The 18,181-nt window shown below is 50.0% G+C and overlaps 1 protein-coding gene across 1 annotated transcript; it reads right to left on the reverse strand.

Annotated features, from left to right (window-relative positions):
• Window positions 1-31: 31 nt before the first annotated feature.
• SV2A (synaptic vesicle glycoprotein 2A) lies at window positions 32-17,794 on the reverse strand. The gene is made up of 13 exons (XM_053592859.1): window positions 17,659-17,794; window positions 12,132-13,092; window positions 10,734-10,914; window positions 9,404-9,555; window positions 9,148-9,281; window positions 8,374-8,463; window positions 8,025-8,135; window positions 7,757-7,845; window positions 6,937-7,101; window positions 6,593-6,726; window positions 4,103-4,309; window positions 3,092-3,251; window positions 32-2,136 (listed from the first exon to the last, which is right to left on the reverse strand). The coding sequence occupies exons 2-13, from the start codon at window positions 12,751-12,753 to the stop codon at window positions 1,953-1,955; spliced, it is 2,229 nt and encodes a 742-aa protein (XP_053448834.1). The 5' UTR covers window positions 12,754-13,092; window positions 17,659-17,794; the 3' UTR covers window positions 32-1,952.
• Window positions 17,795-18,181: the final 387 nt, after the last annotated feature.

Here is an 18,181-nt window from a genome sequence, read left to right on the forward strand (position 1 = left end):
TTTTGACCACAAGTCAAGAATGGAATCTAGAATCTATAAAAGGCAAACCAGAAGATGTGGAGCAAAGTTAGTCCTATTCTTCAGAAACTATTGCACGTTTTCAAATCTGGAAGACTTTTGAAGACCATCCATCAACAGAAGTGGAAAGGTCAGGGTAGAGAGAACAATTTAGGAAGCAAAAAGGATACATCATGTTATTCTGGCTTCAGTTTGGAAAGAGTTGTTTTCCTTTCTCACCGTTTTGCCCTCCCAAAACTTAGGAGAGTTGGATATGGGTGGAGAAGGCATAGAAATAGACATAGCCATTTTGTTTTTTAAGGATTAATTTCCTTTTTATTTTTCACCAATATTTTTCACATCAAGGGAGTTAGGTTTAGGGTTCCCCAGGAGAGCAAGAGAGATGGATGGATCCCTCCAGGGGTGCAGGGGAGAGGGCTACGTCCAGCAAGTGAAGGGTGAGGGAAGAGGCGCACACACACTGGGCACTGGAGGAGAAGACAGTCAGTCTTTTGAGCACAGACACCAAAGAGTTAAAACAGTCACCACCTGGTTCAGTGTTACAAAATGGGGGGAGTGACCACAGGGTGGGGGCACCAGACACAGCATGAGGAGGGTGAATTTGGATTTTCTTTTTATTATTTTTTTCTTTTTTACTTTTAACTTTTTTTTAAAACATTTTACAAACAGCTAAAAACTACAACACATCACAACTATGGTAGGGTGAGGAGAGGGCACCAAAGAAAGCAGTCACACAGGGTACGGTGGGATGGGGTAGCCTAACCTACAAAGGCTACAGTGTGAAAGGGTGAGATGGGGGAACCGAAGCTTCCGGTCCCTACATTAGGAGTCACTCACTGCCCAATTTCTCCCCACTTTCAGGGGAGTTTCCAGGAGGACCTCAGCTTTCCTGCCCCTGCCTTAGCTCCTTGTGCTTTTTGATCTGCTGGTTTGACCATATGCCTGGTTTCTTTCCTCCCCCTCCCCTGCCTATGGGGGACAGGTGAGGACAACTGTGCTGTTCCTGTCTGTGCTATAGTGAGTGAAGCCTCTCACTCCAGAGGAGGACTGTGCTTCTTGAAGGAGGGAAAGAGATGGGCCTTGCCAGGTGCCCTCAGATTCCCCTAGACTGTGGAACTCTTATCCCAGACTGACCTAGGCCTCCTTCCCAGGCTCAACACAGAAACAAGATTAGGGAAGTACTGTGGGAGGCAGGGTTGTGTGTGTCCATTAAAATGACCCTCGGCTTAGATTTTAGGACAGTATAGTGACACCCTCACCCCATGGCACATACATAAGTGTAAGCACACACTCTCACACACAGTCCTGCTGAGCTGCCTCAGAACTTAATATATAAATAAATAAGAATCAGAAAGCTAATTTCATACAATTTAGGCTTTGTACTTGCAACCCAAATTGAGGGGAAAGGGGAGGCCAGGGGCCTGAGGTTTATTGCTACTCCCCCAGCATCCACCAGGACGTGAGAGGGTACCGAGGCCCTGCCAACTCTAAGAAGTTCTTTTGGTCCATGGTCTACACCCAAGCCCCAGCCCCCAGCATAACTGCATACCCATGGTTTCACCAGGGCCTAGGCAGAGAGAATGAGGGGAAAGGCAGGAAGCCAGTTCTAGAACTCCTGGAGCAGGGAAGTGAAGACCCCTCACTAACACTGGGGGGAGAAGGTTGAGGCTCAGCCTTCTCTTGTGCAAAGTTGAGGGTAGTAGGAAATAGGGAGTAGACTTCATCCCAAACTGAGATGAAGGAGCCTTCCCTTTAGTCCCTGCCCACGGAGGTCACACACATGCACATCCACACACACACACACACACACAGAGCTAAGACACCAAACAGACAAGTGGAGAGTGAGGGCTCTGGAGCCCGGATGGCAGAGCAGGGAGGGGAAGAAAGGAGCTAGTCTCACAGTGTGCCTGCCACTCCCAAAGCCTAAAGACCCATCACTGCAGCACCTGCCCCCGGGTCTCAGGCAGCTTCAGGGCCAGAGAGCTGCCGAGGGCAAGGGCAGCTGAGGCAAAGAGGATGGGGGCAGCCTTGGTGATTCCCACAAAGGATGTGAAGATGCTGATCCCAAGCACGGCTGCCAGCTTACACAGGGCATTCAGGAAGCCGAAGGCTGTGGTCCTGCTCAGGCATCGCGGTGTACAGCACAGAGCCCAGGAGGCAGCCAAGGAAGAGTGGGAAGGTGCAGAAGTGAAGGCAAGGAAGACAATGTAGTATCCAAGAGAGAGAGGGAAGGATGGAGAGGTAGGAGGGATGAGGGATGTACGTCAGAGAATATAAATAAATTGGAAGATGATGAAGAAAAATACAAAAAAATGAGGTTAATAGTTAAGACTTCATCACACTTGTAGTCCTAGCACTTAGGGAGGCCAATATGGGAGAATTGCCTGAGCTCAGGAGTTTGAGACCGGCTTAAGCAAGAGCAAGACTCCATCTCTACTAAAAATAAAAAAACTAGCTACGCCTTGTGGCAGGCATCTGTTGTCCCAGCTACTCAGAAGGATTGCTCAAGCCCAAAAGTTTAAGGTTGCTATGAACTATGGCGCCACAGCACTCTATCCAGGGTGATAAAGTGAGACTCTGCCTCAAAAAAAAAAAAAAGTTAAGATTTCAGAGAGTAAGTACAAAAGCTAACAGATTTAAGGAGAGAAACTCCAAGCTGGGCGCAGTGGCTCACACTTGTATCCTAGCACTCTGGGACACGAGGTGGGTGGATTGCCTGAGCTCAGGAGTTTGAGACCAGCCTAAGCAAAGCGAGACCCTGTCTCTAAAAATAACCAGGTGTTGTGGTGGGCCTGTAGTCCCAGCTATTTGGGAGGCTTAAGCAAGAGAATTGCTTGAGCCCAAGAGTTTGAGGTTGCTGTGAGCTATGATACCACAGCACTGTACAAAGGGTGGCAAAGTGAGACTTTGTCTCAAAAAAAAAAGTGGGGGGGAGGGGACTCCATGGGAACATGTATCCTCTTACCCCCAAGGATGATTATCCCATTCAGACTCCATTCTTTGCCCCATGTCTCCCCTGCCTTCTAGACCCTGAACCTGTTGCACCAGGTTACCCCCACCACATTCCAAGTACCTCTTGTCTGAGGGGTAGAGTTCCACAGTCAACACATCCAATGCGTTCCAGGATGCAATGCTGACCCCCCCAAAAAGACAGAGCAGGGCGATCATGGCTGACTCGCTGTTCCCAAAAGACAGGAAAAAGCAGGAAACACAGGACATCACGCTGGAGCCAGCTGGAGCCAGGAAAGGAGAAAGCATCATGAGCCAACCACACAAAACCCACCTGTAACCCATCTTGTTCCATCAGCTAGCTTTAAGACAGGCCAGGATGAGACTCCCTTGTCCTCAGTGTACCCAAAAGGTACCCACCAGTGGCCACAGTGGCTTATGCCTGTAATACACTCTGGGAGGCTGAGGTGGGTGGATTGCTTGAACTCAGGAGTTCAACACCAGCCTGAGCAAAGTGAGACCCTGTCTCTACTAAAAGTACAAAAACTAGTGAGATGTCACAGCAAGCACCTATACTCCCAGCTGCTGGGGAGGCTGAGGCAGGAGGATAGCCTGAGCCCAAGAGTTTCAGGTTGCTGTGAGTTATGATGCCACGGCACACACCCAGGGCAACAGAGTGAGACTCTGTCTCAAAAAAAAAAAAAAACTAAATGATACCAGTAACAACCATTTATTCAATGCCAGCTCCGGGCTAAGCAACTTGATGCTTTCCATGCACTGATTTAGTACACCAACCCTGTGAGACATGTGCTATTGTCACTCCCATTTTGCAGACAAGACAACCAGGCTCATAAAGGTTAAGTGACTTGCCCCAGGTGGGTGATGAACATAAGGTTCAAATCCCATAACCTCAGAGCCTGTGCCCTGACCATTTGCTGGTCTGCCTATCTCCTTTACCCCTAGGGAAGCTTCTGTGCCAGGTACCACCCATCCTGTAGCACCCCCTAAACAGAAAACATGAGAGGAGCTCCCTGGCCAATCTCTTCCACAGCCCATGGTAAGGAGCCTGTTGACAGCCTCCCCAACTCCTGGTCCCTGTGAGTTCCAGCACACACCACACAGCCTCTCCCCTTACCAAGCATCCTAAGCCTGCCAATCTTGTCCATGAGCAGGGCAGACACGATGTTCCCAGGAAGCACAGCCAGTGTCCCCAAGAAGCTGACAAAGTACACCATGTAGGCACCTTCTCCTGTTCCTGTCACATCTAGCGGGCAGCCCTCCTTGTTGTGCAGGAATGTGCTGTTTACCAGCCGGCTGTTCACAAACTTGTACTCGAACAGGTCTGTGAGTGAAGGCCAAGACAGGCAAGCAGTCACAGAGAATGTGAGAGGAGGCTGCCACTGCTTTTGACCCAGGGCTCTACATTGTGTTGGGGTAAGTAGTGCAGGGGGGAGGCGGGTCTCAAAATGACTCTGGGGACTAATTGCAAAGTATCAATATCACCATGGGAAGTAGGGATCTTTACAGTAGAAAATGATCCTCATCTATCAAATAGTATGTGGCTTTTTCTTTTTTTTTTTTTGTAGAGACAGAGTTTCACTTTATGGCCCTCCGTAGAGTGCCGTGGCCTCACACAGCTCACAGCAACCTCCAACTCCTGGGCTTAAGCGATTCTCTTGCCTCAGCCTCCCGAGTAGCTGGGACTACAGGTGCCCGCCACAACGCCCAGCTATTTTTTGGTTGCAGTTCAGCCAGGGCCGGGTTTGAACCCGCCACCCTCGGTATATGGGGCCGGTGCCTTACCGACTGAGCCATAGGCGCCGCCCATGTATGTGGCTTTTTCTAAGTTTTTCCATTAACAGTCTTTATTATTATTATTTTTTTTTAGAGACAGAGTTTCATTTTGTCGCCCCTCAGTAGAGTGCTATGGCATCACAGCTCCCAGCAACCTCTAGCTCTTGGGCTTAGGTGATTCTCTTGCCTCAGCCTCCCAAGTAGCTGGGACTACAGGCGCCCGCTACAACGCCCGGCTATTTTTTTGTTGCAGTTTGGCCAGGGCCGGGTTCAAACCCACCACCCTCAGTATATGGAGCCAGTTCCCTACTCACTGAGCCACAGGCACCGCCCAACAGTCTTTATTTCCTTTTCTTTTTTTTTTTTTATAGAGACAGAGTCTCACTTTATTGCCCTTGATAGAGTGCTGTACCATCACAGCTCACAGCAACCTCCAGCTCCTGGGCTTAGGCGATTCTCTTGCCTCACCCTCCCCAGTAGCTGGGACCACAGGCGCCCGCCACAACGCCCGGCTATTTTTTGTTGCAGTTTGGCCAGGGCCGGGTTTGAACCCACCACCCTCGGTATATGGGGTCGGTGCTCTACTCACTGAGCCACAGGTGCCGCCCTTTATTTCTTTTTCAATCTTTGTGTACATGTTAGCTGATTATAAGGAGTAGCAGTACCATGAGTTTAAGAAATTTTTCTTTCTGGGCGGCGCCTGTGGCTCAACGGGTAAGGCGCCGGTCCCATATGCCGGAGGTGGCGGGTTCAAGCCCAGCCCCGGCCAAAAAAAAAAAGAAATTTTTCTTTCCTTTTTTTTTTTTTTTTTGTAGAGACAAGAGTCTCACTGTACCGCCCTTGGGTAGAGTGCCGCGGCGTCACACGGCTCACAGCAACCTCTAACTCTTGGGCTTGCGCGATTCTCTTGCCTCAGCCTCCCGAGCAGCTGGGACTACAGGCGCCCGCCACAACGCCCGGCTATTTTTTTTGTTGCAGTGTGGCCGGGGCTGGGTTTGAACCCGCCACCCTCGGCATATGGGGCCGGCGCCCTACTCACTGAGCCACAGGCGCCGCCCTTCAAGGGGTTCAAACCCAGCCCCGGCCAAACTGCAACAACAACAAAAAAAATAGCCGGGCGTTGTGGCGGGCGCCTGTAGTCCCAGCTGCTCGGGAGGCTGAGGCAAGAGAATCGCCTAAGCCCAAGAGTTAGAGGTTGCTGTGAGCCGTGTGACGCCACGGCACTCTACTGAGGGCGGTACAGTGAGACTCTGTCTCTACAAAAAAAAAAAAAAAAAAATTTTCTGAGAAAAATATTTAAAGTAATACAAAGTCCTATCCGCTGTTGTTATGCTTTTTTTTTTTTTCCTCCTGCAAGCTGGGAAGAGTTCCCCAGTATTCTCTGTTGAGGTGGGAAACCTCCATCTAGTTCACAAAACAAGCATGTCACATATGAAGGTCACTATTAAAAAAGTAGATTAATGCAATGATTCCCAATCTTTTCCCCACCAAATATCCCTTTTATTGTTTTTTTTCCCCCCAAGGACACTGTTTTAGATGATTTTTGTTCTTTTCAAAAGCATATTAATATTCCCTCACTAAATTATTACAATTGTATCCAAAGGCAAAGAAACTTGATGTTTTTGTCAGATATTCTACCAGGAAAATGTGCAATTGCCCTTAGATTTTCAGAATTATTGGTGATAGCTATTAAGTTCCTATACCACTTTCCCACAGGGCTGCAGATATCTCAGCTTGAGAACTCTAAACTAGTGAATGAAGAAGATTCCTTCCCCCTCATCAAGGTCCACCCAACCCTTTGGTCTGCCGTTTTTCGGCCACACCACCTTACCAGTGTTATAAAACACAGTGTTGATGAACGTGCAGTTGCGGAAAAATGTGTTGCTAGATGTGACATCCTCAAAATAACACTCCTCAAACAGGGAATCTTCAAAGGACACTGACTTCAGACGCAGCCCAATGAACCTGTAAAGCCAGGATTATGAGAGACAGCCCCCCTCCTCCTCGTACCCTCCTCAGAGACTTACTCCTTCAGTGAAGTAATGGGAAGCTCGGCACTGAGAAGACACCACAGGAATTTTCCCCAAAATGCCTCCTCTGGGATTTCCAGACTCATAAAAGATACAAGGAGCAGAAGGGACAGAGAAAGAGTGAAGTTCAAAGGTCCACACATACTTGTCATTGAAGTACTGCCCCCCACGGTGGATCTGATTCTCCAGTGTGAAGTTAAAAGTCACATGCTCCACACGCTCTCCAGGGAACACTTTGGTGCGGGCTGCATAGTCCACTGCCTGGAGGTGGCGGATCATGTCAGGGAACCAGACTGTCAGGCCATAGTAGCTAAAGAGTCAAGAGAGAGAAACAGGAGACTCAGAGATTAGAACCAGGCAGTCCAGAATGAGGCAGAAGCAGCGTCAGCCCTTATCGGGGCCTGGCTGCCCTCCAGTCTCATCTTCCACTGTTCCTCCCTTTACCAAATGCTGTGGTTCTGGGGACCATCGGTTATTCCACACCAGCCTCCATATTCCTTCTTACCTTCCAGGCATTTATTTGCTCTTCTCCCTACCTAAAACCCACTTCCTCATTCCTGGCCTCCCCACCACCCTCCACAGCTTGTATGACCTACATTCATTCTTCAGGACTCAGATTCCCCCAAGAATCCCAAGTGCTCCCTTGGCTCTTTGCCCTTCACCCCCTATGGCTTTCATCAAGTGCTCATCAGCTCCCTGACCAACATCAGCTCCAGGAAGACTGGGACCACATTTCTACGTCATCCCAGCACAGAACAAGCACAGAATAGAAGCAGCTTAATGCCAGTCAGCCTGCAATGCAGCTCTGCTGAGTGAACAAATGAAGCGGAGGAGCCGGGTGGAGGATCAGAGGAAATCCAAACAGCACCTCTCATTGTTTGACCCCTGCATTTGCATTTCCCCCAACCTCCTCCCGCCTACACACCACCACAACCACAATATGGCCCCCAGCCCCCACCCCTCACCTGAATGACATGGTGAACCACACACCCATCATCATCAGAGTGATACGCCGATATTCTGGACCAAAGCAGGAGAGGAAATTCCCCCAAACCTGCAAGGGTCAGAACAGAGTCAGAACTTGGCTGTACTAACTTCTAGCACCCACAGATGCCCATGTTTGTGCCCTATAACCTCCCTTCAGTTCATCTGTCTCCCCACCCTGACTTAAATACTGCCTTCCTTTCCACCTCTCCTACTCCCTTCTCCCTCCACCATCCTATCTTCCATTACCTGCCCCCCCAGGCTCAAAGCCCGGACGCCCCAGCGCTGGTACCAGGTCCCTGTGTCCGACTGGATCTCAATCAACTCATCCTCCTGATGAATTGTCTTAATGTGGGTTACCTAGGGTAGGAAAGAAGTGAGCAGTCACATACTCTGAATTTCCCAACTTCTTCCAGATACCTCAGTTTTCCCTGCATTAGCAAAATGGAAGGCAGGGGATATGATATGATACCCTAAAAATCTTGTGTAGAGTGTAGTCTGAGATGTCTGAGAAGGTAGGTAGGGGGTATCCACACAGAGGCTGGGTGGGGGCTGAGGCTGCAGGGGCTTGGAGGTGTTGGGGGGCACTGTGACTTACTGAGAATACTCGCTCAGGATGTCCCTTGGCTCTCATATTGGTGTCATGGACCTGCTTCAGCACCATCCAGGCTTCATCATGCTTCCCATTCTAGAGCCACAGACATAATCCCCACATCCAAATCAGCCCCTCCCTGGCCCACGGTTAAAGACCTCTCCTGGCTTCTGGAGTCATGGGACATGAAACAACTCCCACCCCCAACACCACCAACCCCTGACCTATGGACAGGCAATAGCCACTCTGAAAGAGCCCCAAGATGAAGTACAGCAGACATGATCAGACTGGGACAGGAGTCGAGGGGGTCACCTTGGGGACAAGGGCAAGCAAAGGTCCTAGCAATTCCCTGGTAAAATGGAAAGTGCAAAATGAAAAGAAGAGTAATGATGGGCAAGGATGTAGTCTGGGAAGAGGCTGCATCCTAACCCTGCTAGGCCAAGATTGAATTGGAGGGGGAAGGAGGAAAGGGTGGGAACTTCTCTTAAGTTATAAATTCAGGGCCAAGGCCAAGGCCCCTTCTTGCAAAACCTTTAGCTACCCCTGGTTGAACAGGGCCCCTGGATTCTTCACTCACAGAACCCCTCTGGGGATATATTCCAAGGCAAAAGAAGCAAGGTAAAGTCCCCCAGACTATGGGCCCTGTGAGGAAGGAAGGCAGCCACCCAGGACCAAATGAAACCCACAGTGTGCAGGGACACAGAAGCCCCTGCTGCCCTCCATGCTCCACAGTGCTCTCCTCCTCACCCTCCCACCCAGCCCCAGCCTCAGCCCCATCACCTCCAGGAAGAAACGGGGGCTCTCAGGCTGCGTGGTAAGAGCCCCAATGGCAAACACAGAAGGAAAGGCGCAGACGAGGACAAAGACCCTCCAACTGTGGAACTGGTAAGCAGAACCCATCTGAAAACTCCACCCTGGCAGAGACAAGAGTCACAGTGTCAGCAGACAGACCAGAGGCTGGGGGCTCCCACCACAGGGCCACAGGAGAAGAGGGAGGAGGGACAGAACCTGGGGTGGATCCCTGGGGGCTGCTCACCGTAGTGGGGGATGATGGCCCAGGCCATGGCAGCTGCATACACTCCACCAATCATCCAAAACATGCAGAGCCAGCTCAAATGCTCCCCACGTTTCTCCTGGGCCAGAAACTCCGAGAAATAGGAGAAGACAATGGGGATGGAGCCTCCAATCCTGGCGGGCATTTAAGAATTCAGCATTAGAAAATGGCCATCTTCCTGATCCCCTATCCCAGTGCATTGGATTCCCAAGTCCCTTTCATTTTCCAGACTCTTTGAGAGATGCCATCTCACACACAATGACCCACAAGCTCCCCTCGCAGCCAGATGTCAAACACCCATCCTTGGCACTATGGGAAACAGGCAAACAGGTCTTAGGGAAAGAAAAGGAGCAAACATTAAATCTTTAGATGTTAAATGTTTAGGAGCAAACATTAATCTGAAGATGACAACAGAATTGGAAGGAGAGGAAGATAATTGCAGAAAAGAGGGAAAATCTCCAGAGAGAAAAAAGGGCAGGAGTCTGAGGGCAGGTGCTATGGAAGTAGGCCAGAAAAGACCCTGGAGGCCGGGCACAGTGGCTCACACCTGTAATCCTAGCACTCTGGGAGGCCAAGCCAGAATCCCTCGAGCTCAGAAGTTCAAGACCAGCCTGAGTGAGAGCAAGACCTCATCTCTGCTAAAAATAGGAAAATTAGCCAGGTATTATAGTGGGCACCTCTACTCAGGAGGCTGAGGTAGGAGGATCACTTGAGCCTAGGAGTTTGAGGTTGCTGTGAGCTAGGCTGAAGCCATGGCACTCTAGCCTGGGCAACAGAGCAAGACTCATAAATAATAATAATAATAATAATAATAAAGAAAAGCTTGGAGTCAGGCAGAGTAAGAGTGCCTGCCATGCTGAGGAAATGAAGGGTGGTGTGGGTGAGGCTTCACCATTCTGGCACGTGTGAGTGTTAGCAAGGTTTGTTGTTGAGCAAAGGAGGTGTGTAGACTCAGGGAAGGAATAACTCCAGGATCCACAGGAGCCCATGGGTGTAGCTTAGTCCCACTAAGAGGGACTAAGACAGAGGTAAGGCTCAGAAATGGAACTAGAGTTGGGTGGAGGGCTCAGGTGGAGGGCTCAGGAATGCATGGAATGGCATTCTGGACAGCAGCAGACAGGTCCAGGATGGGGAGGAGCTGGCATAAAGATGGTGGGGGAGAGAAAGAAATTCATTCATTTGTTCACCTCATACCCATTTAAAATACATCTGGTATTTTAAAAAGTGCCCAGCACTTTGCTGAGTTCTAAAGATATAACAGAGACCAAAGGCATAGTCCTTCTCTCAAGGAGCTTAGGAAGTGGACACTCACCCAACCCCAGAAAGGAGGCGACAGAAGAGAAAAGTGCCATAACCCTGGACGAAAGATGAGAAGAAGGCAAAGACGCTGTTGACTGAGAGTGAGATGAGCAGACACTGTCTCCGACCTAGCCGATCAGCCAGACCTCCCCAGAGGAAGGCTCCCACCATCATGCCCAGGTAGACGATGAGGCCTGGAAGGAGGAGGAAAACAGAGGTAGAAGAGGTATGAGCAGACATACCTCAGTTCTCCCATTAGGTGAGTGTTAAAGAAGCTGAAACTGCAGCAGAATGGATCAAGGATCTGAAGAACATCTAAAAGCTAAATCTACCCAGAGATACAGAGTGAGAGAACATGCATTGTGTGCAAGCAAAGATGGAAGGTCATCTCTATAGGCCAGGGGTTCAAAGGCAGAAATGCAGATACAGGAGAACCCCAGAACTGTCCACTCTCCCTCCCTCTCTCTCTCTCACTCACACACACACACACCCATCCCTGGCTTACCTGGGATCTGCCTGAATTCCCAAACTGTCCCAGAGTCCTCTCTATCTTATCTATCCTCCCTGCTTTGATGCCTTCTTTGGTTCCTTGGGAAAGGAGCTTCAATTGCTTCAATCTTCCCAGGAAATCCCCCACCACACACAAAATCTATCCTTTATTCCTTCTACGCCCAATACTTCTGATCCTAAAACTCCCATTTCTTACTTCTTTTATAAAATTAGAACTGGAATTTTAAAATCATCTACTCCCAACTGCCTTTTACCCAAGCCCAAATCAAACTCCAAGAAGTGGAGACTTGTCCAAGATCCCAGGACAATTTAGTGGCAGAGAAAGGCCTGGATTCTTTCTCAGTGAGTCTAGGGCTTCCCCTAGACTTGCCTATCAGAAAGGGCCATCAGAGACCACTCACTGGTCCCTGGAAACTCCTAAATCTGAGTGAGAGCAAGTGTAACCAGCTTCTCTGGCACCTCCTCCCCCACCCCAGACTGACCCTCTCCATTTATACTATGGAGTTTGTATAATGGCTTCCTGTTCTCCAACCAGGGAAGGGGAACAAGATAACAACAGGGCAGCCTATGAAGAAACATTAAATGGTGACCCATCCCAGCATAGTTACCTGCTGCAGAACCAACTAAGCAGACCACCCCCCAACCCTGGCCCAAGCCCCTCACCAGCTGCCCTTTCCCAAGTTCATCTTTCACATAACAATTTCTCCATTCTGCTCCGGCTCCAGAGCTCCCTCATTTTTATGGACAGTGGGCAGAGGAACACTCAGCCCTATGGAACATTATGGGAGCAGAATGGAGAAGTTGTATCCTGCTCTAAGGAGCCCAGGAGTAAGGACAGGAGCAAGGGTGTTTCCAGAGTTGGAGGCAGGATTGGGCTGGAGTGCCCCCAGCTGTGTCTTACCCAGCATGCCTTTGTTGGAGTCAGACAGGCACATGTCTTTCTCAGCACTGGGCAGCACAAAGCCCACCACAAAGACTTCGACACCATCAGCCATCAGTGCCAAACCGAGCACGAAATATAGTGTCCACTGGAAACGGCCATGCCCACACTCCCGTAGGATGGCTTCATACTGCTGGGCCAGTTCTTCTCGTTCTTTCTGCCGCTGTGCCTCCCCTCGGCCCACAGGGGGGCCCTCCCCATCACTCAAGCCCCCTCTCACTCCAGCCAGGGGTGCCCCATCTGCCATCCGTTCGCCTTTGCCCCCTGACTCCGCCCGAGGGATACCCTGATATTCTCCCTCGTAGATCTCATCATCCTCATCATGACCTTCAGTGGCATCACTAGAGGCACCACCTTCCTCCTCGTCCTGAGCCCCTTCACCATGGTAATAGCCATCAGTGGGGGCAGGGAAGTCATCATCATCATCCTCCTCCTCAAAGCGGGAGTAGGACCTTCGGGAATATTCATCCTGGACTCTGTCCAGGCCCTTCACCACCTTCTTGGCCGCATGCTTCTTGACTTCCTTGGCAATGTCTTTGGCCCCACGGATGAAAGCTGCCCGGTCTCGGAAGCTCTCTTCCATGATGTAGCTTTAGGGCACTTCAACAGATCTCCCCCAGTCTCTGCTTCTTTTTCAGCTTTTGGCTCAAGGACTCGTCAAGTGAGGAAGACCCCTCTCTGCAGTAACTTAGAAGTGTGTTCCAGTATCTTTGGTCACAGAATAAGAGGAATGGATCCTGGCTAGTGTCCAGAAGGGGAGGGAGGGAGAGGAGCTTTGGACTACACCCACTTCAGTTGAGTGGGTGGGAAAGGGAGGGGGAACCAGGGGGGATGGGAAAAGGAAGGGGAGCCAGGTTGATGGGGCTAGGCCAGAGTAATCCAGGAAGGACTGCCTACTTCTCTTCTGCAAGCCTCTGGAAGCCTAGAAAAAACCAAGAGGGAGAAAAAGGAGGCCGTAAATCCCAAGGGTGAAAAAAGTCAATATAAAACTCCTCTCAACCCAGAGCCCTGCCTGGACCATGAGGTGCAGAGATGGTCTCCTTGCTTCAGGCCTCTCTGCAGTAAAAAGGGATGACTATGTCATAATAACCAACTGTGGGTCATTCTCATAGAAGTCTTCTTACTTTGACCTTGGAGACTTGGCCCATGGGATTTGCTCCACAGTCACAGCCACCTACCTGAGCCCTTCTCCTAATCCCCTGGCCCCCATCAAATCCAGACCCCTTCCTTTACCACCAACCTGCAAAGAACAAAACAGGAAATATGAGAAACCAGAACTCCCTCCCTTAGTCTGGGCTAGGTTTCTTATTGGGGAAACTTGAGGAGGATTTGTAGGAGGACAAGCCTCCACAGCCTGGTGCCTTTAGTTTACTGATGGCATCTAAAGGTGGAGTTTCAGTGCCCATAGCACAGTGGTTACAGCGTCAGCCACATGGACCGAGGCTGGTGGGTTCGAACCCAGCCCAGGCCAGCTGAATAACAATGACAACTGCAACAAAAAAATACCCGGGCATTGTGGCAGGCACCTGTAATCCCAGCTACTTGGGAGGCTGAGGCAATAGAATCATTTAAGCCCAAGAGTTTGAGTTTCCTGTGAGCTGTGAAGCCACAGCACTCTACAGAGGGTGACATAGTGAGACTCTGTCTCAAAAAAATATATAAAAAAATAAAGGTGGGGTTTCCACTGTTCTCTCAGATTCCATGTTTATAGGTCTCAACAAGGAGAGATTTTCTCCCAACATATTAACCTAGTGGATAAAAGCTCAGCTTCCAGGGTCAGATAGACTTGAGTTTAACTTTCTGCTTTGGCAAATAGTAGCTAAATGACTGCAGGTAGGTTTCTGAACATCCAGGCCTCAGTTTCTTCTTATTTAAAAGGGTGAATGTGGGGGTGGCACCTGTGGCTCAAAGGAATAGGGCGCCAGCCCCATAAACCGGAGATGGCGGGTTCAAACCCAGCCCTGGCCAAAAACTGCAAAAAAAATGAAAATAAAAATAAAGGGGAGGTGGGGAAAGTGGCTGGGCACAGTGGGTCATGCCTGTAATCCTAGTACTCTGGGAGACCAAGGTGGGTGGATGGCTTGAGCTCAGGACTTTGAGACTAGCCTGAGCAAAAGCAAGACCCCGTGTCTACTAAAAATAGAAAAACTGAGGCAAGAGGATCACTTGAGACCAAGAGTTAGAGGGTGCTGTGAGCTATGACGCCATGGCACTCTATCCAGGGCAATAGCTGGAGACTGTCTCAAAAAAAATAAAAATAAAAATAAATAAAAGGGGGAAAGTAAGGGTCAAATGGCACACAATGTATCTATGTTCCTTACCTGATACATCAAAAGTGATAAATAAATATTAGTTATTAATATTGTGGTGACAGTAATATGGTAAAATGCCCTCTACTCCATCATAAAGTTCCAAAACAAAAGCCATCTCTGGATGCTCTTTAGGGTGAGCCACAGAAAAGGGACACCAGCAAGAAGATGCCAGTTCAGTGCAAAGCACACAGCAGTAAGATGACCTAAGTTGAAATCCCAACTCTACCACTTACTTCCTAACTGATCTTGTAAGCCTCAGTGTTCTTATATTTAAATTGGGAGAATTAAGGGCCAGATACAGTGGCTCACGCCTATAATCCTAACACTCTTGGAGCCCGAGGCAGGTGGACTGTTTGAGCTCACGAGTTTGAGACTACCTGAGCAAGATCAAGACCCTGGTTCTAAAAAATAGCTGGGCATTTGGGGGGTGTGGGGGCAACTGTACTCCCAGCTACTCGAGACTGAGGCAAGAGAATCGCTTGAGCCCAAGAGTTTGCTGTGAACTATGATACCATGGCACTCTACCAAGGGAGACAAGTGAGACTGTCTCAAAAAAATAATAATAAATTGAGAGAATCTTTAATTTCTCAGAGTCAATGTGAGAATTTCATCTCACAGTGGTCTATAAATCTTAGTTTCCTTCCTATTATATTGAAATATGAAAGAGGCAAGAAATGGCAAGGGACAAGTGGACAAATGGGGTATACTTAGAGGTTGTTGCCCAGCATCGACCTAAATCAAAGAATTCTAAGACCTCTCTGTGTTTAAACGAATTCCAACAGCTAGGCCTGCATTATCTCCCTCCAGAAAAAAAGAGAAGACCCAGAAAAGGGAGATCTAGAACTAAAGTAGAAGGGAGAAGAGGGCAGATTGAGAGCTGACAAAGGGTGATGACTGGCCACTGCCACCTTCCTTCAGAATGTCATACATGGGCCCCCTTCACTGATGGGGGTGGGAATAGAAATGACTGATCAAACTCATACTTCCCAACATGAAGGGCTAAGGTCTATGTGGTTGCATCTCATTCCTCCAGGGCCTCTCTTCCTAATTCCCCTTAATCCCTTCTGCTCCTCCTCCAAGAGTCAAGAAAAAGGGAGTCCACAAATACCGCAGTGCGTAGCAGGCTGGTATAGAATAAAGGGGGCTTGGGGGCCTCCCCCCCAAAATGGACATCTTCCAGAGGGAGGCATAGGACAACCTCCCCTTCCTTCATAGAAGCAGAGGAACTAGGCCTAGATTCTGATCAGCAATCGTCCCCCTAAAAATATCGTCTGCTCCCACCCAGCCAAGGCCTTCATTAAATGTCACACACACACACACACACACACACACACACACACACACACACACTCTGGTAGATGCAGGGAAGTAATACTATGTGATTCAGAGAGAAGCACTGGCAAACAGAGCCTTACCCCTCAAGGACAGATGTAAGCAATGGACCATGGTGACCAGAAGCAGTGACCCCTATGTCACCTTTTCTTCATGGTTCAGGTCCCAACCATTCTCATTAAAGAGGATGCCTTAGTACATGGCAATTTGTTTGCTTTCCTTTCTTTCCTAAGCAGGATCACCCCTAAACCCTGAAGGAGACAGATGGACCCACCAGGAGCCATCCCCTATGTTTGTTGACACTGTTCACTCATGAGAGGCTCAGGTAAGGTAGAGAAGGCTCCCATCACCACAGCAGTATACCACGGCTCAACAGCCAGCTTCCCCAGGGCCAATGGCCCAGGAGGTCAGCAGGGAGAGAAAGAAGACAAATCTTTGAGCTGGTGAGGAAGTAGTGCTATTTTTAGCCCCAACAGCAGCACAGGGTAGCTAAGCCTGTAGAAAAGAGACAAGACTTGGAGAGATGGAGGTTAAAGGAGACAGAATTCAGGGTTATGTGGCCCTTAAAGTCTGGCTGGCTTCACCTGACCAGAAAAAGGTGCCCAGGAAATTTTCTGCAGAGGGTGGAGACAGGGTTGGGGCACTCCTGAGCAGATGCTTCCTTTCAGAACATGGATAAGAGGAGGGTACAGAACCCAACCCCCTATCAAAACCCCTGACATTGTGGGCAACCCAGATCCCCAGCCCACCCAGCCCAGGAGACAAGGTCATTAAGAAGCAATTACTCATCAAAACATGGGGGGAGGGCTGGAAGGATAGAATATGGGAGGTATCAGGGCACCCTTCCCCATTCAACTGGATGACCAAACCTTAACTCCTATCCCAGGACCCCAAGGCTGTGCCCTTCCCTACATTCTCCCCCAGGGTTAGGAAGATGGAAACATCCACAATTCAGAAGGGAAAAAAAATGAAGGTGTTAGCTGAGAATGTACACGGTGGAATATGGTGAGGCAGAGAGGGGGGTGCAGGGAGAGACCTCCACATGCACAGACAGAGACAGTCCATCCCTACCAGCATTTGCCACGACCCTCCCCCCATCTCAGCTCTGGTATCAGGGAATAGCCCCTAGAATTGCCTAAATCACTTCTCCTAGCACCTCCCCCACCCTTGGTCCTGCCGCTACCCAAGTGACCAAGTGCCCACCATCACTGAACACTGCCCCCACCCACGCCAAGGCAAATGCCTCCAGCCCCTGTCATCCGTGCCCCCAACACCTGGTGGTTCATCACCTCCGTCTACCAGGATTTCCATTCTTCGTTTTCGTTCCATCCTTCACCTGCCCTTCCTCCACGACCCACCCCCTGCCCCAAGTCCAGGCCAGCATGCTGAGATAGCATCCATTCTCTGGCCCCAGCCCCAAGGTCATTTATCATTCATGAGGGGAGCGGGGACGTCAAGGTGGGCAGGGGATTGGAGCTTGAGGGAACCCCATCCCACCCAACAACCCCAGACGTTATCTCCAAAGAGGATAATGGGGACTTGGCTTAGGTAAAGGAAAACACCCCTCCTCCTCATTCACCAATATACATAAATAAATTATATATACATTTTTTTATTTATATAACGTGTGTGTGTGTGTGCGTGTGTGTGTGTGTGTATCCTGAAGAGTACAACTGAAATAAATATCCATCCCCAAACTAACACCAATCCCCTTTACCCCCAGCGGGGACGGTCACCCTCCCCATAAGCTAAGCATCAGCATCGGAGGATAAAATGGCTGCGAGGCAACGCAAAGATGCTTCTGCAGGGCGGGCGGAGGTGAGAGATTGGGAGCGGGGTCTCACCTGGGCTGGTTCCCGGGCAAGGCAGTCCCAGGTGAAGGCGGGGGTCCCGGCCGCGGGTCTGAGGCGGCAGCTGCGACTGCTCGGGGGACCAGGGGCAGCGGCACTGCAGACCTGCCCCCGCCCCGCTCGGGCCCCGGCCCCGCCTCCCCTCCCCTCCCCCGCCCGCGCCGCCGGCTCCGGGAGAGACCATTGTCGTGGGGGAGAGAGACCGCGCACGCGGAGACGCGGTGGAGGGGTGTAGGGGGTCGTCACAAGAACAGCTGGAAATGACACACGGCGCTTCCCAGACCCTTCCTAGCAAAAGATGAAAGGAACCAAAGAAAGACAGAAATAGTGATGTTAGGAAAACACAAAGGGAGGTGGTGAAGGAGGCAGACCCTTGCTTAGCACCCAGTCCCAGTATGGCTGAACGCCCTCCCTTCCCTTCTCCCAGCCAGCTGCTTTCCTACAACCCTCTCCCAAATCCCAAGTGTTTTTGTTTGTTTTTTTGTAGAGACAGAGTCTCGCTTTATGGCCCTCTGTA

This window comes from Nycticebus coucang, chromosome 5, assembly GCF_027406575.1.
Source record: "Nycticebus coucang isolate mNycCou1 chromosome 5, mNycCou1.pri, whole genome shotgun sequence".
Classification (NCBI taxonomy): Eukaryota; Metazoa; Chordata; class Mammalia; order Primates; family Lorisidae; genus Nycticebus; species Nycticebus coucang.

Bases quoted from the DNA above. Each gene is read 5' to 3' on its own strand.
- SV2A (XM_053592859.1), bottom strand. From the start codon at position 12,753: ATGGAAGAGAGCTTCCGAGACCGGGCAGCTTTCATCCGTGGGGCCAAA. The intron at 8,136-8,373 runs GTAAGTCACAGT...TTCCTACCCTAG, and splicing joins ATCCTGAGCGAGTATTCTCA to GTAACCCACATTAAGACAAT. The intron at 2,137-3,091 runs GTACTTGGAATG...ATGCCTGAGCAG, and splicing joins CTCTACCCCTCAGACAAGAG to GACCACAGCCTTCGGCTTCC.